This window comes from Hyaena hyaena, unplaced genomic scaffold (genome assembly GCF_003009895.1).
Source record: "Hyaena hyaena isolate Hyena2069 unplaced genomic scaffold, ASM300989v1 scaffold_70, whole genome shotgun sequence".
Taxonomy (NCBI): domain Eukaryota; kingdom Metazoa; phylum Chordata; class Mammalia; order Carnivora; family Hyaenidae; genus Hyaena; species Hyaena hyaena.
Genome location: NW_024080701.1, coordinates 2,483,311 through 2,506,899, shown reverse-complemented (window position 1 = coordinate 2,506,899; position 23,589 = coordinate 2,483,311). Strand labels below are relative to the sequence as shown.

At 44.3% G+C, this 23,589-nt stretch overlaps 1 protein-coding gene across 1 annotated transcript in view; it reads left to right on the top strand.

The window, feature by feature from the left end:
• EHD4 (EH domain containing 4) overlaps positions 1 to 23,589 on the top strand; it is an 81,853-nt gene that overhangs the window by 39,061 nt on the left and 19,203 nt on the right. The window contains exon 4 of the mRNA XM_039232879.1: positions 21,573 to 21,985. Coding sequence (XP_039088810.1) covers positions 21,573 to 21,985 — 413 coding nt within the window. The remainder of the gene's footprint in view (positions 1 to 21,572; positions 21,986 to 23,589) is intronic.

Sequence of the window (23,589 nt, the reverse complement as noted above, 5' to 3'; positions counted from 1 at the left end):
TTTTTGCCAAGTTATCTGAAATGTAGAGTTTGCTGTTCAGGGACTGAATATTCTATTTTTAGATAAGTGTTCCTACCTTTTTTTTTACATATCTTGGTCATTTTATTGATGATTAGCTTTTAAATTTTGAAACCAGATGCCCCTTTAGACAGAGAAAAGAGATACCACCCTAATTGATCATCCAGTTTAAAAAGTATTAGATGAAAGAAAATTTATTTTTTATTTTTTAAGTTTATTTATTTATTTGGAGAGTGAGAGAGAGCGTGTATGAGAAGGGAAGAGGCAGAGAGAGAGGGAAAGAGAGAATCCCATACAGGGATGTCAGCATGGAACCTAACATGGGGCTTGATCTCACGAGCTGTGAGACCATGACCTGAGTTGAAATCAAGAGTTGGATGTTTAACCAACTGAGCCATCCAAGCTCCTCTGATGAAAGGAAATTTTAAAATAATAGACTGTGTGTGTGTGTGGGGGGGGTGATCTTTTTGATATTTTTTATTTTAGTGATGGTATAAAAATTGATGCATAATGTTAGGGGCATACTAGAGGTATTCATTCAATACACGTTTATATTGATTATCCACAAGGTGTTAAGCACTGTCCTGGATGCCAGGATTCAAAATGAGTTAGACACAAGCCTTGGCCAGTGTGCTCATACTCCTTCGGAGTGGATGGGCCTTCAAAGAAGCCACTCTGACTCTGTGTGTTACAGGAGTTCTGATCAAGAAGTGCAGTGAGTAGGGGACCCCACCAGCCCCCGGTGGGTAATGGGAGGTAGGTAGTCAGTGAAACTGCTAAGAGAAAGAATACTTTTCTTCCCTTCCTTTTTTTTTTATTTGCATTTTCTCTGTCTTTTTTAACATTTAGTGGGTTTTTTAATATATTTACAAAATTTTGCAACCAGCCCCACAACCAATTTTAGAACATTTTCATCATTCCAAAATGAATTCATTGTACTCTTTAGCAATCACTATCAATTCTCCCCCACCCCCTAGACCCTGGTAACCCCTAACCCTACTTTCTGTCTCTATGGATTTGCCTATTCTGGACATGTCATATAAATGGAATCAAATGATATGTGGCCTTTGTATCTGACTTTTTTCATTTAGCACAGTGTGTTCAAGGTTCATCCATGTTGTAATAGGTATCAGTATTTCATTCCTTTTTTATGGTCGAATAGTACTCTATTGTATGGCTATGTGACATTTTATGAATTCATCAATTGATGGACATTTGGGTTTCTGCTTTTGTGGCCATTTTGCATAATGCTGCTATGATTATTCGTGTACAAGTTCTTGTGGAAACATACATTTTCAATCTTGGGTATATACCTAGGAGCAGAATTGCTGGGTCATATGGTAACTCAATGTTTTGAGGAATGGCCCAGTTTTCCAAAGTGGCTGCATCATTTTACATTCCCACCAGCACAGTATAAGCATTCCAGTTTCTCTACATCCTCATCAACATTGTGGTTTTGATTAGAACCATCCCAGTAGGTATGAAGTGATATCTCATTGTGGTTTCAATTTACCTTTCTCTGATATCTAATGATGTGGAACATCTTCTCATGTGCTTTGTTAGCCATTTGTATATCTTCTTTGAAGAAATGTATATGTGGATTCTTTTTTCAGCTTTAATTGGATTATTTGTCTTTTTATTGTTGAGATCCAGTATTTATGTATCCTCTATACTAGTCAAATACTGATTTGAGAATATTTTACCTCATGTCCTGGGTTGTCTTTTCACTCTCTTTATGGTATGGTCTGAAGCACAAAATTTTTTCATTGTAATGAAAGCTAATTTATCTATTTTGATTTTTGTCATTTTGCCTAACCCAAGCTCATGAAAATTTAATCCTATATTTTTTCTAAGAGAGTTACAGTGCTAACACTTACATTTAGGTCATTGATCCTTATTAAGTTAATCTTGTATATGGTGTGAGGTTGCGGTCCACCTTGATTTTTTTTTTTTTTTTTTTGCATGTGTGTATCCAGTTGTCCCAGCACCATTTGTTGAAAAGGCAATACTTTCCCCCATTGAATTGTCATGGCACCCTCATTGAAAATTAGTTGGCTATAGGGTACCTGGGTGGCTCAGTCAGTTAAGCATCTGACTCTTGATTTAGCCTCGTGTCATGATCTCACAGTTCATGAGACTGAGCCTCACATCAGGCTCTGCACTGGGCATGGAGCTTGTTTAAGAGTCTCTCTCTCCCTCTACTGCTTATGCTCTATCTCTCTCTTGAAGAAAAAAAAAAGACAAATCAGTTGGCTATACCTATGGTTTATTTCTACACCCTCAATTCTATTTCATTGATCTATATATAGCTAACCTTATGAGGCAGCACTTCTTGATCAGACCTTCCAGGTAAATTAGTAAGTTCATCGGCCAGCAAGTACAGGGCCTTATCAGGTAGGGTGAAGATACAATGAGATGATGGTATGAAGCTCTTACCACAGCACCTTTCTGGCTGTGTGCAAGAACAGGGGAAGATGTGTGAGCTGGGGCCCTTTGGTGAAACGTGAGTTGTGCATGTGGCTGGAACATGGGTATGTGGTGAATGGGCACATGTGACAGGAGACTGGGTTTTGTCCTGAAGGCTGCATGAAACACTGAGGAGTGTGAGGGATGGTGTGTTAAAGAATCCTGTAGAAGAGAACGTATGTCCTCATACTCAGATCACGAAGCCATTTTTATATTTAGAGCTTGAGCTCAATGACTTGTTTCAGAGCTTTGCTTGAATTTGGCAGCAACAAAAAAGTGTCCATCCCTAGGGAATGGGGCTAACCACTGGTGATTTGTTGGCAGATCCTGTTTTCTGGTCAGTGCCAAGGCCAGTTGGGGTGTGAGGTCTTGGACATCACTCATTTCTTGGGCCTCCAACAGGAAATCCTGGTTCCTTTTTGTTTTGGGGAAGTTTGCTGACAAACGTATTCATGGCTCCTTTTCCGCCACTACCACAGGAAATTCCACACCACAAGTGTTGCTGCTTCTGACCCTAATGTGAGCCTGTCATCACTGTGACTCAGAATGACAATCACCAAGTCTTGGCAACTATTTTTAGTTTTTAACAGTATTTTAAGTGCATACTTAATCATGAGGAATAACTGCTTCTACCAAAACTTTAAACCTGCCTACCTTTGAAATGAAAAACAATTTTTTTTTTGGTGGCGAGAAGGTCACTTATCTTACTATCCTATATAGAGCAGCTCATGATCATCCATTTCATAGACATTGGGATACACAGGTTAATCAGAGAAAAAGTTTGCTCCTTACTCTTTTGAGTAACAATAATAATAGCTAATACTTACACAGTGCATTGTAAATTGCTTTCCATATATTATTAACACAAAAGCTTTATGAGGTAGGAACTGTTATCATATTTCATAGGAGAGAAAGCTGAGGCACAAAGAGGTAAAGTCACTTGTCCACGGCTCTATAGAAGTGTGGTAGCTTGTCTCAAAAGAAGCTCTTCCTACCTCTTCCTGCACCCCCACCATGGTGAACTGTACCTCCAGATGTTCATGCCCTGGTGAAGTCCCCTCCCTTGAATCTAGGATGGCCTTCCAACTCACTTTTTGAGGAATAAAATTCAGCAAGAGTGATGCTTCATGACTTCCCAAGTCTAAGTCAGAAGTTCTGAAAATTCCAGCTGGATCTGTGGGTAGCCAACTGACATCTAAAAAGTCTAACCACCTGAAACCACCATACTGTGAGGGAAGCCCAGGCCAGTCACATGGAGAGGCCAGTAGGTTCAGGTCACCTCCAGCCTAGCTGGGGTGTGAGAGAAGAAGGCATCAAGGACAACCAGCTCAGGTGAGCCTTCATATGGTTCCCACCCCAACTGCCCTCTGACTATCACCTCATCACACTCCCCAGTCTAGAACCACCCAGCTGATCGCAGTCAACCCTCGTGCTAGAGAAAGTAATAGGCTGTTAAGCCACTAAGTTTTTTTAAGTTTGTTTATTTTGAGAGAGACAGAGACAGCTCAAGTGAGAGAGAGAGGGAGAGAGAGAATCCCAAGGAGGCTCTGCACTGCCAGCACAGAGCCAGATGTGGGGCTCGAACTCACAAAACTGTGAGATCACGACCTGAGCTGAAACCAAGAGTTGGATGCTTAACCGACTGAGCCACCCAGGTGCCCCTAAGACACTAAGTTTTAAGGTGAGTGATAACGAAAACAGCTAGTAAGTGACTGAGTGGGATTCAAACCAGACAGCCTGGTTCCAGAGTGTGTGCTTTTAACCACAGGAGACAAGGATACAAACCAGGGAAACATCTCTCTCAATATCTCCCTCTCTCTGTCTCTCTCTGTCCCTCTCTCTCTGTCTCTGTCACACACACACACAGCCGCCCTGGGGAAGGATGCCAGGTAGGGCAGGTTTTTGTAATTGACACGTTCCCCCTACAAATGCCAAACCTCCTAGGTCTTTTACCTTCAGCAATTGTTGACAGTCTTTGGGAGACACCGAATACACTGCCTTGCATTCTCATTTAAAGGATAGTACAGAGGGAAGGAGGTTTTCTTATATTGAATGTCTGCCATGCACCAAACTCTGCTAGGTTCCTCCTGGTCCATTTATTTTTCTTAATTTTTTAAAAATATTTATTTATTTCTGAAGGAGAGACAGAGCATGAGCAGGGGAGGGGCAGAGAGAGAGGGAGACACAGAAACTGAAGCAGGCTCCAGGCTCTGAACTGTCAGCACAGAGCCCAACACGGGGCTCGAACTCACCAACCGCAAGTTCATGACCTGAGCCGAGGTCAGACGCTAAACCCACTGAGCCACCCAGGCTCCTCATCTCCTGGTCCATTTCTTAAGCATATACTATGTGTCAGGTATCAGGCACTTTTAACAGAACAAGACAGACCCTGTCACGCCTTCCTGGAGTGTACACCCGGGAGGGTGATGGATGAGCAGAAATACAAAACAAATGCAAGTTGAAACAAAGACTTGAAGAAAGTAATTGCCGAGTCCTACTTTAGATGGGGAGTCAGGGAGGTGTCTCTGAGGAGGTGGCATTCAGGCTAAGACCTAAAAAGTACAAGGACTAGCCTGGCAGAGAATTGGGGGAAGGGCACTGCAGGCAAAGGCCAAGGGTAGGTAAGACCTGCAGATCCAGGGAAGGCTAGAGGCTGGTTAAATAGTCAGGAAGTGGTGGGCAGTGAGGTCAGGAGGGCCACTGGGGTGAGCTGCGGGCCTGAGGGAAGCACATGGATTTTATTCTGAGGGGAATAGGAAGCCTTTGAAGAATCATCTTTTTTAACCTTCTCTTGATTACCTGGGATTATTGCTCTGAGCATCCGGAGTTCTCGTACGCCGCTCTGCTCCTGTGGGTTTGTTTGGTTGGTTTTCTCCTCCCTGGTTGTCATAGTCATTTCTTCTTCCCTGAGACCCGTCCTCAGGTCACCCTCTTCTCCACCCCGCTTCTGCCCTGGAGTCGGTGAGTCCGAATGACGCAGTGAGGCCCTACTGCTGGGATACTCAGGCTCAAGGGAACTTGTACACAGGTTATGTCTGACCTCAGCACCAACAACATGAGGAGTGTGTGGTCGGGCCCAGAAGGCAGCCCATCCAGGGGTTCTGCTACAGACGGATCCCCACTTTGAGAAATCTGGGGTGGTGCTGAGCCTGCCCTTTCCTTTGTGCTCTGCTGTTCCCAAACCAAGTGAAAGAAGAGATGCTTACAAACTTAGGAAACCTACCAAAATGGGCTTGAGCTGTGCCCCACATTTCTATTTCTCTAGCATCAACGCTGCCCTCTCAGAGGCCAGGATGGAGGATGTAAGTGATTGTGGTAGGGGGAGCCTTGGATAGAGTGGGGGCCGCCCAGCACTCGGGTGGGCTCTGTGACTAACCAATAGCCTCCCAGGTGAGGGCTTTGAAAGAAAGTGGGGGTAACTCCCACCCCACCATGGTCCCTGGGTGACCTGGTGACTGCTGTTGCCTTAGCCTCGCAGGCATCTGACAGGGAGCCCTGACTTGATGCTGCTGTCCTCTGCCTATGCCTTCACTCCATGTAGGAGCACCCCCAACATTTCTAGACTTCTTTGGAAGTTAGGATTTTCAGGAACCTCTAAAGAAAAATAAGAGATTTTTAAAAGATTTCCCGTTTATATTTTCAGATGTTCAAATGCTATAATGAGGACATTCTTTTTCTTTTTTTTATGTTTATTTACTTTTGAGGGAGAGAGAGAGAGAGAGCTCGAGCAGGGGAGGGGCAGAGGGAGGGGAGATATAGAATCCAAAGCAGGCTCCAGGCTCTAAACTGTTAGCACAGAGCCCGATGTGGAGCTCAAACTCACGAACTGTGAGATCATGATCTAAACTGAAGTTGGACACTTAACCAGCTGAGCCACCCAGGTGCCCAATGATGACATTCTTGTTATATAACCTCCACCCTGATTGTTATGTGTGACAAAAGCCCTCTCCCTGCAGTCACTGTGTACCAAAGGGTGACCTCCGCACTGGAGGGTGAGAGTGATAGATTGAAAATGTAGGATTATAGGTGGAGGTGGAGCTGTATAGTGCCAGGCAACACTGGCCTGTGATGTTTTTCCATTTCTTTTCACGCTTCCACTTACCAGCTGGGTGACCTGGTCAAGTTATTCCACCTCTGTGAGCCTCAGTCTCCTCCTCTGTAAAATGGGAAGAAAAGTACTTTCTTCACAGAGTTAGATCTTGTGAGGGTCTGAATCATTGGTGTAAATACCTAAGTGTTCCACAGACATCAGTAATGAAGTGTGCATTGAGTGAGAGGACATAGAGTGTGGCCAGAAGTCAGGTCTCACACACTGGCACTAGGCGAGTAGGCATGTTGAGCCAGAGGATGTAGACGCATGCTGAAAATAGGGGCATCTTTGTTTTCCAGGGAAGCAGAGAGGGAGATGGTGAGATGCAGGCAAGCTCACTGTGGGCCCTGGAGGAAGCTAACCTGAGTTCAAGTCCTGGCACCCTCACTTGACTGTGGGGTCCTTAGTTCATGCTTTTATAAAGGGACAGAATTCTCCCTCCCAGGGTTGTTTGAGGATACAGCGACCTAACAACTATTAACCATTCAGCAGAGAGTCGTGTTGAATGATGGTTTAGCTTTGTTCACTTCATGGAATTCAGGGGGCAGTCCCAGAATAGATGGGCGGGAAGTGCAGGGTCAGCTTGGCCACGAGCTCCAGCATTTTCCCAAGGAGAGCAGATGGCAGCATGTCCTGGGACTCAGACGGCCAAGCACCTTGCTCTTCCAGGAAACTCAAAAAAGGAGACGGAAGGATAAAGGAAATAAGTGAACTTGACAATAGGCCAGCGGAAAGAGTGCCAGGGGAAGGCAGCCCAGGAAGGGAGCTGGGAAAACCTGCTGAAGACAGTGACCTGGAGGAGGTGTCCTCTTGTGGCCCAGGGCCCCAGCTCTTGTCACTTTTCCAGTTCTTTTCTCCATACTCTTCTTTCTGGTATCTGGGGATATTTCTCATACATGCCATGACACAGTTTCCTCTAGAAACCTCCACTTCACCTGGATTATTTTAGGCTCTTTTGCAAAACCGCCACCTGCTTGAATCCAAATCACAAAGGAAAGCACAAGTCAGACCATCATTCAGCATCTCACTTTCTGTTGTCTTCTTCAGTGCAACACACCATGTTGCACAAGTGTGTGTGCATATTTGAGATGAAAGATTTAAGTTTCAGAAAGGTAGATGGTGAAGAGTGTCCCAGCCGCACCCCTAGAGCAAACTCTGCCAGCAGTGCCTCGGGGTTCCTCCCAGGGCGGGAGGGTCCTGGCACGCTGCTCTGCACCAAGAGTTTTCCACTTTGCAGTAAATCTTGGAGTCTGTGTCAGGACCTTAGAGCTGCCTCCTTAGCCCATCATGTAGATGTGCCCAAGTTAACAGCTGGTATCCTCTTGATGGATGGCATCCAGACCATTTCTGATCTTTTGTTGTTTGTTACAAACAGTGCTAGAGAATATAGTTGTGCACACAGTACAGATATATACAGTTTGCCCGCTGGTGTGCAAATGGAACTGTAAGATACAAAACAAAAAACAAACAGACTCTTAAGTATGAGAACAAACGGTTGCCAGAGGGAAGGTGGGTGGGGACCGGATGAACCTGATAAAGGGAATTAAGAGGTGCACACTTCCAGTTCGGAAAACTGGGGGACTGGGTGGCTCAGTCCTTTGAGCATCTGACCGACTCAGGTCATGATCTCATAGTTCTTGAGTCCAAGCCTCACATCGGGCTTACTGCTGTCAGCGAAGAGCCCGCTTCAGAACCTCTGTCCCTCTCTCTGTGTCCCTCCCCCACTCATGCACGCATGCTCTCTCTCTCAAAAATAAATAAACCTTTCTAAAAACAAAATAAATCACAGAGGTTAAAAGTAGAGCATAGAGAATATAGTCAATAGTACTGTAAAAGCGTTGTATGAGAACTGCACCTATTGTGGTGAGAGTACTGAGTACTGTAAAGAATTATCAAATCACTATGTTGTATACCTGAAACTAATATAACACTGCATGTTATACTTCATTTTAAAAAAAAAAAAAAAAGGTGCACTCCTAGTAGTGAAGTCACTGAGTCAAAAGGAACTGTGGTCTTTTTTACCATGTTAGGTGATGCCAAAATGCCTTTTCTAGAAGATATACCTATTTGCATTCCCACCCAACAGTATGGGAAGTACCTGTTTAAACCACATACCCTCCCCACTTCAGGGCATTACTGATGCCCCTCCCCCCTTATCTTTGCATTATTCGATAGCTCAATGATCTCATTATGATTCTAATTTTCATTCTTATTAGTGTGGCTGAGCACCTTTACATATTTACAAACATTTTCAAGGTATTTCCTTTCTGGAGGCATTTGACCATTTTGAATTAGTGTTGGGTAACTATATGAACTTTGATTTAGTAAAATAATTGAGTCACTTTTAAAATAAAGAACCCAGTGTGGATTCACATGGTACCCACTGACTTGATCTTTCTTTCCATCTGTGATATAAACCCAGAAATAACTATCTCTGGGTAATAGTTTGGCCTTAGGAACGGGTTAGCTGATAACTTAGTTGCTGGCACCGGTCTTCATGACTGGCTGTTGTCCAAATGCTCACAGAACACTCACACAACTCTGGGATTGTTTAAAAGGCGGAACAGGGCAGGGCAGGGTATCGAGGGTCAAATGTGCCATGCAAGCTGTCTGTTGACCCACCAGTTGTCACCTTCTTGGTTTAACATTTCTCTTTAGAAAATTGTAGCTTGAAGAAATATTGTCTTTTTGCCCTTCTGAACCACAAAATGACAAGATGTATTGTCAAGGCAGAAGCCTTGTTTGTAAATATTTAGCCTCATCACACATGGGTGGAGACTGTGTCTTATTGGCATTTTGCCTCCAGAAAATTCAGTGCAAGTACAAACTGACTGATTTATAGATGTATAAGATTTTCTTGCCTCAGGTATGAAGATGCCCCTTGAAGATGAGGAATGGGCAGTCTTCATGTGTGTGACAACTTGATTCCTGGATTCTCTTACTTGTATTATTAAAAGTTGGATCTGATGATCTCTTAAGCATTCTTGAATGCCTCCAATTCTGTGATTTTTCCTCTGGTAATTTCTTTCAGCCTAGAGTTGTTTGCAGTTGGGTGACAAATTAGGCTTAAGGGCAACTCAAGACCCTTGTGGAAACATGCCAGGCCCTTCAAATCAGCCCAATGTGCCGTAGCATATGAATCCAGTGGAACAGATATAATAAAATGAAACTTGTTACTTGATAATTTTATCATTAGATTTAGTCATTGAGAATTCCTGTAGCCACCTGAATGGTTTTACATTCTTATGCTGGTACCATAATTAACTGATACCTAGTATAGTTAATTTAAGATCTGGAAAGAATTCTTACTCATCACCTAACCCATCTGATATATGTTGAAACCAAAGCCCAGCAAAGTGAAATGGCTAAGCCTGGCTCCAGAACTTGGAGGATTTTTTGGGTCAATTTTCACCAACTTCTGTCTCCATCAGAGAGCCTAAAATGCCATGTAATGTTGCTGCGTTTTTGCAGGGCTCAGTCCTCTTCAAATGGACCTGCTTCTTAACCTAATTTTTAGTCTGATAAGGAAAACAAGATATGAAACCCAATTTTTCCTTTGACTTGGTCATGTGACCAGAGGCCACAGCGTTCATCAGGCCAAATACTCAAACGGAGCCTTTCTTCGTTCCCCACCTGTCTGCCCTATGGTGTGATTCCGTGATGTAAGGAGCTTCAGGGCCACATGGCCCCCATCTGTCCCATGGTTATCTTTACAACATCCCCAGAGCAAAGAGAGACGGGCTATGAGGTTAGCTTGTTTATTTTAGGAGGAAACAGGCACTGATAAGTAGTTCACAGAGTTTTGGACTAAATTCCAAAGGAAGAAGGAGTTGGGGGAGGAAATAGAAAATAAACACCAACCCCATCCAAGGACAGATTTGGTCCTTGGTTTTATTTAAACTGTGGTGGGTTCCGTGGCCAGACCCCCTCAGGCGAGGCACAGTGAGACAGGGAGCTCTGTGGCCACAGGGTCTTCATGTAGCCAGTTAGTCTCTCCGGGGTGGCCGCTAACAGCCGAACACTTAGAGGTGAACATGCATTGAGCCTCCACAATATGTGCAGATATGGAGCCTGCAGTGTTTATCTTCTCTGGCCATCTCGTTGGGTCTCCAGGACAGGGTGTAATATCAGCCCCTTCCCACACCCGGTGGGAGCCTTAACCTCTACTAACTGCCGACCCTTTCCCCTCCCCACTTACCCCAGACCCACTTGCTCGTCTGATCAGTTTTGGGGGGGCAGCTGACTAGGCGTGAGGGGAAGTAGAGAGGGCAGCAGGAGCAAAGTGTCTGTAACTCGTCTCCTTACCAGCTTGTTTCCAGTGCTCAGGCAAGTCCAGCTGATGCAGGACTGCCTCTTCCCTGGAAGGTTATGAGTAGTTGAAAAGATACTACTTCACCCTCAGGGTTTCTTGAGATGGTAATAGGCTACAAAAGGCTAGAAATCCAGACCCTAGCTATAAACACTGCTACAAAAGAAAAGGAAAACCTTCCTCAGTAATATTGTTATCCCAGTTACATATGGACCAATAATTTTTACAGTATGCTTATTCTTTTCTTGTTATAAAAATAATATATATTTATTGTAGAACACTTATAAAACTACTTTTAAAAATATCAAAAAGGGAGCGCCTGGGTGGCTCAGTCAGTTAAGCATCCAACTTCAGCTCAGGTCATTGTCTCACGGTTCGTGAGTTCAAGCCCCACGTTGGGCTCTGTGCTGACAGCCCAGAGCCTGGAGCCTGCTTCGGATTCTGTTTCTTCCATCCTCTCTGCTCCCCCCCCCACTCATATTCTGTCTGTTTCTCTCTCTGTCTATCTGTTTGTCTCTCAACAATAAGCAAACATTAAAAAAATTTCAATATCAAAAGAAGAAAAGAAAAATCACTTCTAATGCCACCATGCTAGTGTACGTATGGTGCAGCACAGTAGATAAAAGCACAGGGATGCAAGTCCCTGGGTTTGAATCCTGGCTTTCCTAGGAAATAGCTACGTAATTTTAGATAAGTTATTTAACCTCTCTGATTCTCTGTATCCTCGCTTGTAAAAAGGGGACAATAATAGTACCTGTTTTGTGGGGTTACTGTGAGGATTACAGGAGAGTGTGCTAATAGAAAGCTCTTGAGACAGTGCAGGAATATTGAGAGAGCTCAGTCAGTATTGACTGCCATCATTACTTTTTTGCTATCATTCTGTACCCAACCCCAGTTACATTTTCAGAAACAGCCTTTTCCAGTTGCAAAGTAAACTCAGCCTGGACACGGTACAAGGATTCTTTGCACATGTTTAACTGAAGTGGCTGCTATTGTTAACAGTGACTATTTTTGAAAATATATATTTAATACCTGAGCAATCCCAGATATCTGATGTTTATTTTGAGATGATTTGTACTTCCTACAATTAGTAACAGCTCTTTTTTTAGAAACTCACAGAACTATTTAAGCAACTAAGCCCTCTAACATGCTAACATTCAGTCATAACTTGCAGGAGCAAGAACGAGAACGTTCAAGTTAATTCACTTTGTTAATTAGATTTATTTTACTGTTTCAGATTTTATTTACATATGTACATATGTATGTGTATATATGTATGTCGTGTAGCAAGAACACTTAAAATGCAATCTACCCTCTTAAGTTTTTGAGTGTACAGTACAGTATTGTTAACTCTGGGTACATCCTATGCGGCAGATCTCTCAAACTTATTCCTCTTAACTAAAATTTTGTGTCCCTTGATTAAGAACTTCCCATCCCCCTCCCCCCCACCAACCCCCTGGCAACCACCATTCCACTCTATGACTATATGAGTTTGGTTATTTTAAATGTGTTTATTATTATTATTTATTTTTAAGAGAGAGAGTGAGTGTATGAGTGAGGGAGGAGCAGAGAGAGAGGGAGACACAGAATCTGAAGTAGGCTCTAGGCTTTGAGCGGTCAGCATAGAGCCCGACGCAGGGCTCAGAATCAAACAGTGAGATCATGACCTGAGATGAAATCGGACACTTAACCAGTTAAGCCACCCAGGTGCCCTGAGTTTGGTTATTTTAGATTCCTCGTGTAAACGAAATCATGCCATATCTGTCCTTCTGTGAGTGACTTATCTCAGTGTAATGTCTTCCAGGTCCATCCATTTTGCAGAATTTCCTTTTTTAAGGCTGCATAATATTCTGTTGTGTGTATAAACCACATTTTTGTTATCCATTCATCTGCCAAAGGACAGTGAGGTTGTTTCCATATCTTGGCTATTATAAATGGTGCTACAATAAACATGGGAGTGCTAATATCACTTTGAGGTCTTGATTTAAATTCTTTTGAATTTAATTCTTCTTTTTTAAAAATTTTTTTAAATGTTTTATTCATTTCTGAGAGAGAGAGAGAGAGACAGCATGAGCAGGGGAGGGTCAGAAAGAGAGGGAGACACAGAATCCGAAGCAGGCCCCAGGCTCTGAGCTGGCTGTCAGCACAGAGCCTGACATGGGGCTCGAACCCACAAACTGTGAGATCATAACCTGAGCTTAAGTGGGATGCCCATCCAACTGAGCTACTCAGGCACCCCTGAATTTAATTCTTCTGAATCCCCAGAAGTGGAATTTCTGGATCATATGGTAGTTCTATTATTAATTTTTTGAGGGAAAAATCAAATTTATTGAATACCTACTACATTCAGTAGTCGGTACCAAGTACTGGGTATACAGTGGTGAATTGAATGAGAGATACAGTCTCTGCCCTCATAGAGTTTCTGTCTCATAATCACAAAATATGTCATTGGAAAGTATAAGGGTTATGAAAGAAAAATCATTGGTGCTATAAGAATATGTCACAGGAATACAAGAATACATCTGAATAACCTGATTTAGATAGTACAAAGTACTCCGCGGTGAGCTTTTGGGTTCCAGGCATGAGTAAGACTTGGCCCCTACTCTCAGGTTGCTTATAATTTAGTATAGTGGATGGGCTGCGGTACAGCACAGACCTCAGGAAGAAAGCGGGAGGGAGTATCCATTCCACTCAGGTGAGAGAAGGCATCCTGGAGGGAAGTGACCCAGAGGGATGGGTAGCTGGAGATGGAGAGGGGGCAGAGCATTCGGGGCTAAAGAAAGTCTGGGCAAAGGTGCGGAGGCAGGAGACTGCAAGATGCTTTAGGAGAACAGCAAAGAGTCCAGTGTGGTTTATGGGTTGGGGAGGGTGGTGTTTAGTAAGAGACCCTGAGAAAAGGCTGGAGGGATAAGGTGGGGGCTAGTCATGGAGAATTTGTAAACATTTCCTCTAGAAGTAATCAGGGCACTGAAAGTTTTGGAGATTACCTCTGAGTTCTGAGAAGGGGTGGGGATCATTTGAGCACTAGATTGGAGAGGAAGGAGCCTGGGGACAAGAACTACAGTTAAGAGGCACCACCAGCACGTTCTCAATGACTGTGTGGACAGTCTGTGCTGGACAATCAACTAAGTGCTGAAAGGACACAAAGATGGACATGATGCCAAGGGACCTCCGAGAGGCTGGTATTGCACAAACAAATCAGCCCAGTAACAGCTGCGGAAGGGATATGAGTGACCTAGCATGAAACAGGAGCTGCTAGTTCTAGAAGAGGCAGGCCAGTGCCTGAGAGGAGAGGTCTGAGCAGAGTCTTGGGCTGTGTCCAACTGGACAAGTGGCTTTGCCCTCCCCCCCACCCCAGGGATGGGGGCCAGGGACGTGGGCAGGAGGAACCTGGCCTCAGTTCTGGCTGTCCTCCATTATCTTGCATCCTTTTGTTGACACACATCTTGTTTAAAACTCATGTAATTAGGAACTTGGCTCTGGGAAGACACTTAAGCATTTTTTCTTTCCTGTTCTAAAAAAACCAAATTTGTTTTCTCAGGGTTCCCGCCCTATATTTACCTGAGCCAGGGGCAACTGTTCTAATCTCAGGTGTCATTTCCTGGCGGGTGCCTTTGGATGGAGATGACGGTTTCCATGGGGGCTGTGATGGAAGCCCCTGATTGGGTAGAAGGGCCCCTTTCCTTCCTGCCCCCTCCCTTTGTTCCCAGAACGTGGAGCCAGGATGCCAAGCTGGGATCTTCCACAGGACAAATTCTCCTTCTCAGCTCCCAAAACTGTATAGCTTGTGGGTCCTTTTGCAAAGATAGAAACATTGGACTCTGTGCTGGCAACGCAGAGCCTGCTGGGGATTCACTATTACCCTCTTTCTCTGCCCCTCCCCCACTAGCACTCAAAAACAAACATTAAAAAGAAAGAGGAAGGTCTTATAAAATTGAAATATTTAAAATTGAATGAATACATTTTTAAAATAAATTGAGCACCACAGAAGCAAGTCTGTTATGATGTTGATTCCTGTGCCTCCATACAGACTCATTAATACACACATACATGCACTACCCCCACATGCACACTCACATGCATGTGTGCACACACACATCTGTATGTACCCCAGGGTCTGCTCTGTTCTGCTGAGCTGGAACGAATTCTCATACTCAGAGCATTCTCATCCCTGACCCGTCACCCTGAGAAACTTTCTTATCACCTTGGCTAGAAGGTAGGACACTTGTGAAATTACACAATTCTCAAAGTTCCAGTAGAGGAGCCAAATTTTACAATAACCTCTTTGCTGAAGACTGATTTCAACCAAAGCATAGGGCTCCTGCTGTAGCTAAATTCAACTCTCTACCCAGCCAGATGCGCTATGTAGTCCCCTTGGTGAGCGGATTTCAACTTCCTGGTCCATTCAGCAGTTTGTGGAGATGTGTATCTTTAAATAAGTTTAGCAGTCTTGAATTTGTTCTCTCTTCCTTCCCTTCCTTTCTTATGTATTTATGTGAGTTTTATTGAAGTATAACATAATGCACTCATTTTAATTGTACAGTTTGGCGGGTTTTGACCAATGCACACTTGTGTAACCACACCGCCATCACCAAGGAATAGAAACTTTCCATCCCCCTGAGAAGTTCCTTCTTTGTCCATGCTGGCTCAGTCCCGGCCACGCCCTCAGCCGGAGGCAACCACTGATCTGCTCCCAGTCACTGTAGCTTGGTTCTGCCTAGAATCTCCTATCAATGGAATCCTATATTGTGTATTCTTTTTTTTTTTTAATTTTTTTTAATGTTTTATTTATTTCTAGGAGAGAGAGAGAGAGAGACAGCATGAGCAGGGGAGGGTCAGAGAGAGAGGGAGTGACAGACTCTGAAACAGGCTCCAGGCTCTGAGCTGGCAGTCAGCACAGAGCCCGACACAGGGCTCGAACCCCACGAACCACGAGATCATGACCTAAGCGAAAGTCGGACGCTTAACCGACTAAGCCACCCAGGCACCCCATGTGTATTCTTTAGCAAATGGCTTCTCTCACTCAACATGGTCTCTCTGAAATTCACCCGTGGGGCTGTGTGTCAGTGGTTCATTCCTTTTATTGCTGAGTGGTATTCCACTGTACAGTTAGTTTGTCTGTTCACCTGCTGAGGCACATTGGATTGTTTCCAGTTTGGGGCTATTATGGTTAAAGCTAGCAGCCTTTGTTTTATAGAAATATGTCCCTCAGCAATATTCCAAGCACATCCTGGGCACTTGATCAGTATTAGTTAATCCATTTTTGCCTTTTTATTTGAAATGTATTATTAAGTTTCAAAATGTTTATTGCACTTCTCACTTCCAGAGAGAAGTGTTACAAAAGGTTGTTTCAAGCCAGTTCTGGGAATTTGGAACATAGTTTTCCACAGAAAACAATCCGTCCTTCAGGAAGCATTTACTGAGGCTGGGTCTTGGTGAGCACTGTCTTGGTACTGTGGAGAGCAGCGTAAAAGAGCCCCTACCCTTGGGTGATCACAGCCCAGTGGGGGGAAACACCTGTGATCTCAGATGGTTTAGTTCTCTGGGGAGCTATAAGACCCTCTCGGGAGCCCAGGAGCTGGGGGTGGCTTTTCAGAGGCAAAGTTTGGTCTGAGTCAGAGCTATGGTATTTCCACTCACAAGTAGGTGCCATGTGGAATGGAATGAGCTGTCTGTAAGAACTAACAGTGCATGTCTGGACCAAAAACAGCCAGAGGGGAAGGGCTCATCAGGGCTAAAGTCCAGTGGGAGCAAAGACAGGATAATTTTCATAAATTTAGAAATCCATCTTCGAATAAAGCAGATTTAAATTCCATGTGTCCTCAATGCCATGATGCACCATCTAAACATCTATTGGTAACTTTTTAGGATAAAAAGAAGCTGTGTTTTGTTTTGCTGACCAACAGTAATATAGACATATCTGCACCATACCATGCCTTGGTACTTGGTCAAGAGTAGTGGTCCTCAAACCACCAGACATCGCAATTGTCTGGAGGGTTTGCACAATGCACATCACCAAGCCCAGGCTCAGGGATTCTGATACTGTGCTTTCAGGAAGGGTCTGCAAGTCTAAACTTTGGCTAGTGCCTTCTATGAATCTAATACAAGAGCACATTCTGAGAATCAATGATCTATAGATCCTTATGATTCATTAATGATCTAAAATAACATCATTAATTTTAAATCATTTCTTTAAAATCAACTGGAATGGGGCACCTGACTGGCTCAGTCATTTAAGCATCTGACTTCAACTTAGGTCATGATCTCACTCTTTGTGGGTTCAAACCCCGCATCAGGCTCAGTGCTGACAGCTCAGAGCCTGGAACCTGCTTCGGATTCTGTGTCTCCCTCTCTTTCTGCCCCTCCCCCACTTATGCTCTGTCTCTCTGTCTCTCAAAAATAAATAAATAGAAAACGTTTAAAAAAATCAGCTGGAACTTTGTAGTAGATAAGTACTTGGTCCCTATCTTATATCACAAAGAAGTGAGCAGACCTATTTATTCAGCCTTTAAAAGGAAGGAAATTCTGACAAATTCTACAACGTGTGGACCTTAAGGACATTGTGCGAAATGAAATAAGCCAGTCACAAAAAGACAAATGCCGTACTATTTCAGGTATTTGAAATACCTAGAGTAGTCAAATTCATAAAGACAAAATAGAGTGGTGGTTGCCAGGGCTAGGGGGAGGGAGGAATGGGAAGTTAATGTTTAATGGGTACTTAGTTTCATTTGGGGAAGATGAAGACTTCTGGAGATGGGGATTGCACAGCAAAGTGAATATGCTTAATGCCAATAAATTGTACACTTAAAAAATGGTTGAAATGGTAAAATACTAATAACAACAACAAGTGTGTATGAAGAAAAATGAGCAGATCAACCTCTCCCAGCTGTGGTAATTCTTTGCTTTCTTCTGAGACAGTTAGTGATTTCTTCACCTTTGATTACACTCCCTAATATGTAACAAATAATCCTTTTACACCTGCTTAATGACAAATAGAACACAGTTCTGTCTACCTTTACCTTAAGTTCTCCTCATTACTTTAATTTTTTTAATGTTTATTTATTTTTGAGAGAGAGACAGAATGCAAGCAGGAGAGGGGCAGAGAGAGAGGGAGATACAGAATCCGAAGCAGGCTCCAGGCTCTGAGCTGTCAGCATAGAGCTGGACATGGGGCCTGAACCCACGAACTACAAGATCATGACCTGAGCTGCAGTCAGATACTAAGTCAACTGAGCCACCCAGGTGCCCTCTCCTTGGTACTTTAAAACAAGAAAATATGGTCAGGCAGCCATTCCTCCAAAGATGAGTAATGGCTTCACTTATAGTAAACTTACATCTGGCAGCTCTATTCCCACTAACTTTTTATTTCAGTGAGGCATTGGAGCGATGTCTTTTATTTGTGTGATTTTTGCCTTTTTTTAAAAAAGAAAATTGTCTTTTTTTTTAAATATCGTTTATTGTCAAATTGACTAACATACAGTATGTAAAGTGTGCTCTTGGTTTTGGGGGTAGATTCCCGTGGTTCATCCCTTATTACAACCAGTGCTCATCCCAACAAGTGCCCGCCTCAATTCCCATCACCCATTTTCCCCTCAACCCCACTCCCCCCCATTCTACCTTAATTTGTTCTCTGTATTTAAGAGTCTCTTATGGTTTGCCTCCCTTCCTCTCTGTAACTGTTCTCCCCGTTCCCTTCCCCCATGGTCTTCTCTTAAGTTTCTCCAAGATCCACCTATGAGTGAAAACATATGATATATCTCCTCTGACTGACTTATTTCATGGAGTGATATCCTTTAAAAAGACCTTTAAAATAACTATTAGGAACTCAAATTTAAGTGAAAGTTTAAATCCATGGTACTTTCAAGGCCAGCCACTCAATCCAGGTGGTCCTTGGAGGAAGAGATGCATGTCTCCATGGCTGAATTCGCACGTGCTGGTGGTGACAGCAAGAGGGAGTGGCAAGTCTCTCTTGGCACTGGTTTTAAGAATATTTCTGAACAGAAATACTCAAATGTGGATAAAATTATTTACCAATCATGGTTCTTGGTAGCAAACCAAAGAAACTAATTCTGGCTAACTTAAGCAGAAAAGGAAATTTGCAGAAAATCAGGTTGTTCACAGAGTTAATGAGTCGGTTGGAGAGCTAGTCTTGAAAACTAGGTTAGGAAACCACCACCCCTGGACTGTCAACTCATCACCTCTGCCATGAATATATTTTCATTTTCCCTGTGGCTTTGCATCATTACATCAGGATTCAATACCCACTCTGGTAGAAGGAGATGACTCTGGTTCTAGACCACGTGTCTGTACCCCAGCCTGCCAGCGAGTGGGGCATGAGACTGCCTGCCACACCTTCAGCTTCTATGATGCACAGGGCACCCCCTTCCCAATAGGAAGGGTGTTCAGCAAAACTCAACTCGTGTCCACTACAGCGTCCACATGCAGGTCCTTCTGGTGGTCACTTCCAAAACATCTTACCTGCCACCCAGGGCCTGGCATCATCATTCACCTGCTGAGGGTCTCCTACCTGGCATCTGGGGCTATCTGGCACCCAAGTCTGTCTCGAATGACAGACCACCTTGGGGGGGCATTTGTTCTGGCCCTGCAGGGACAGAACTCAGAATGAAATCTTGACTCTGAATCCTTACATACTACAGTGTGACCCCGTTCAGTAGGTCTTTGATTTTCCTCTGTTCTAACCTGACTGCTGATAGTGATCAAAATAAACTCTGGCCCACATTCTGACAACTACCTTTGCCTTCCTTGTCCCCAGGGAATCAGGGAGTGCCATGGTGAGAGACAGTATAAAGAAGTGAAAAGCATGAATGGGAAATATATAAACATGCAGTGATGATAAACACCACAAATAGGGCAGTACTTTCCTCTGGGGAATGTGCTTGGGGATCGGTTTTCGGAGGGCTTTGGCATTTCTGAATGTTTTGTTTTCCTTATTAAAATTGTGTCTGGATCCTTTCTTTCTTCAACTACTCCCTTTACACCTGTTCTTCAAATTTATGGAAACTTTAGTCCAACGGCCCCTTTTATTTTTGAAAATAGATCATTCCCTAGACATGTTCTCATCTACGTCAGATCCCTCAAAGTCAATCAGTATCCCAACTTTGAATATTTTTGTATGTGTGCTATAGTATGTATCCATTGGCTCTTGAGTATTGCTTTGTCTTTTTAACATTTTATGTGAATGTTATCATACTGTACACAGCCTGCTGAAACCTGATGTTTTTACTCACCAGCCTTTTGGAGATTGGCCTGTGTTGACAAGTGAAAATCCAACTTATCTTCACCACTCTACAGTATTTTGTAATTTAAATAAAGTAGATAAATTCTTTAAAGTATCTGAAGCTGACAAGGCAGAGTGTCAAAATTTATTAAAGTTATGGGTTGGGTATATCAGCATTCATCATATTATATTCGAGACTTTTATGTGTGTTTGGAAGTTCTCAAAGTCTGTTAAAAGGGGTGATAACACCAAATAGGAGTCAGGAAAGGTGCCATCTTGGCTTTAACTGGACTGCATTGAGACGGAGTCCACAGCTAATCAGACTGAGATAAAAAATTAACCTGGTGGCACTAGTCTCCTCTTACTTGCTTTTTGTGGGCCTCTGCCTCCCTAGGGAGATGCCCGAAGCAGGCCTTGACCATGGCCTGTGAGGAGTGTTTATGTAGCTGCATGATTTGAGTATACTGGCACACTGCCAAACCGAACTAAACAGAATCTGTTGTGGTCCTATCCATTTTTAAAAAGAAATTGGCAAAAGACCCATTTCACACAATGGCTGTGAGACATGATTTTTTAACAAATATTTATAACTTACTTAAGATATAAATAGCCCAAATGATAAATACTGGTCAAAGTTTTGGACAGGCCAAACTTTGGCCTCCTTAACACTCTTTTTTTTTTTTTAATTTTTTTTTTTTATGTTTTATTTATTTTTGAGAGAGAGAGGCAGCATGAGCAGGAGGATCAGAGAGAGAGGGGGTCACAGAATCCGAATCAGGCTCCAGGCTCTGAGCTGGCTGTCAGCACAGAGCCCGACGCGGGGCTCAAACCCACGAACCGTGAGATCATGACCTGAGCCGAAGTCGGACACTTAACCGACTGAGCCACCCAGGCGCCCCGTCCTCCTTAACACTCTTAAAAATTTAGGATAAGAGAAGATAATTCTTCTTTTGTTGTGCTTACTAGACACCCCATGGAACCCCAAGTGGCCCCCAGGTTTTCTTCCTTCACCATCTCTGCCTCTTTCAGAAAAGTGAGCCTTTGGCAGAAGGGAGAGCTTTTGACCCAGGGCCCATGATTTTACAGAGCCATTGATCAAATTTGCCATTGATTCCAGGACTGTACCAGGGGAAATAAGAGAATCGTGGGGACTGAATGAAATGACAGATAAGGAAGTAAGTGATGCCCAATCAAAGTGCCCATGAGCACCTTTATAGTCCCTGTTTCTTCCCAGGGAAGGGCTCCTGGGATCCTCAGCATTCACTCCTGAATACATCCAGCCCCAGGGGGCTCATTTGAAGTGATTTTCAGGCCATGGAACCTCCACTGCCTCCTTGGAAGGTGGTGCTCTGTCCTTGGCAGCTGCCAGAGAACCAATGAGTCCCCAGCCCTTCTAGTAAATGCGTCTTCCAAGCAGTTGGCCACACTCACGTGCCCTTCTCTCCACCTAGGCTATGACTTCTGCCAGGTCCTGCAGTGGTTTGCAGAGCGAGTAGATAGGATCATCCTGCTGTTCGATGCTCACAAACTGGACATCTCAGATGAGTTCTCAGAAGCCATCAAGGCCTTCCGGGGCCAAGATGACAAGATCCGTGTGGTACTGAACAAGGCCGACCAAGTGGACACGCAGCAGCTGATGCGTGTCTATGGGGCCCTCATGTGGTCCCTGGGCAAGGTCATCAACACACCCGAGGTGCTTCGAGTCTACATCGGCTCCTTCTGGGCACAGCCCCTACAGAACACTGACAACCGCCGGCTCTTCGAAGCCGAGGCCCAGGACCTCTTCAGAGACATCCAGAGCCTTCCGCAGAAGGCAGCCGTGCGCAAACTCAACGACCTCATCAAGCGAGCGAGGCTGGCCAAGGTGAGACAAGGAGACAGGCCAGGCAGCAGGGGACCCTTTCCATTCTCTCCTTTCTAAGAGAAGGGCGGGGGGGGAGGCTCCATTCCAGGGCCCCTCAGGAATGGAACGTGGAAGAGGTTAGGAAGAAAGCCTCAAGATCACTACGCTTGTTAAGATTCTGGTTCCTACTCTGTGATCTTAGCCAAATGAGTCAACCTTTCCAAACCTGTTTTCTAATCTGTAAAATGGAGCCAATAAGAGCACATCATAGGGGGCCTATGAGGATTCAGTGTGACCTGGCTTGCAGAGCACATGGGAGGGATCGATGCCTCACCACCTGGAAGCTGCTATTGTCTTAGGACGATGGGAACGCAGCCAGCTGAACCAGAGGGGTGGTGTCGGTGGGATCATTATGGTGCTGAGATGCCACCACTAGTCACCCTGGGCCTAAGTCAGAGAACTGGATGTTACTGCCTGGAGTCAGGCAGGAAGCTTGATTCAGCCTGACCCACGGAGTGTGCTGCTTTGGGGGTGGCACCCCATCCCCATTGTTGCTGGTAGCCTGTAGGCATGCCTGCTCTGCCTCTGGGCTCCTCCATCTCGTAGCTGAACCTTATGGCAGCCCCAGGTGTGGGTACCCAACGGGGTAAGTGGTCATCTGCTAACCACCCTCAGGTACTGTCGTTGATTCTGTCACAGCTCTGAAGAGAGAAAAGCATGGGACTCCTCTAAGAAAAAAGTATGGAAAAAAGATGGTTCTTTAAAAGCTGTGTGTACATTTCATAAAATCATATTCCTTTGGGGTGCCTAGGTGGCTCAGTTAGTTAAGTGTATGACTCTTTATCTCAGCTCAGGTCTTGATCTTGTGGCCATGAGTTCAAGCCCCATGTTGGGGATTTAAAAAAAAAAAAATCCTATTCCTGTAATGCTGGAAGTACCCCAGAGTTTGTCTAGTCTCAGTGATCATCAGAAGCAGCCTGGAGCTTTCACAGTGTAAATTCCTAGGCCCTGCCCAGGAGCTTCTGATTCAAGTGTGTGTGTGCATGTCTGTGTGTGTATATGTGAGTGTGTGCATATGTGTGTGTAAAGCTCCCCAGGTGATTCTGATAATCAGCCACATTTGGAAGCCAGAGGTCTATCCACTCCCGAAGTTTAGAAGGATAAGGTAGAGTAAGCAATTTCTCCAGAGTCACCTAACCCATGGGTAACAAAACTAGAACCAAAAGACAGCCCCCCTGCTCTCAGCCTAGCCCTGTGCCTTGGTCATATCCATTAAAACCAGTCCACAGGCCCCTTCTCCCAATCCACTCGTACCCTGGTCAGGAAGCAAGGGCAGCTTACTTCCCCTTTGTCTCCTGGTGGTGAAGAAACCATGTCCCCTCCCTTATCCCCTTGCTGTACAGAGAGTGACTTCTGGTCTGGCCTTGGGGCCCGGCAGCCACCCTTCTAGAATCCATTACCCCTTGCCTCGTTCAGTCAGTATTGCTCAGCACCCCTGGGCTGGGACTGGGGAGCCTAGCTGGTAGAAGAGGAGGCCCCAAATCCCCCATTACAGAATGGTGAGCGTGTGCCGATTGCACTGTGGACACCATGCTCTGAGTAGGGGGATTGGCCAGGGAAGGCAA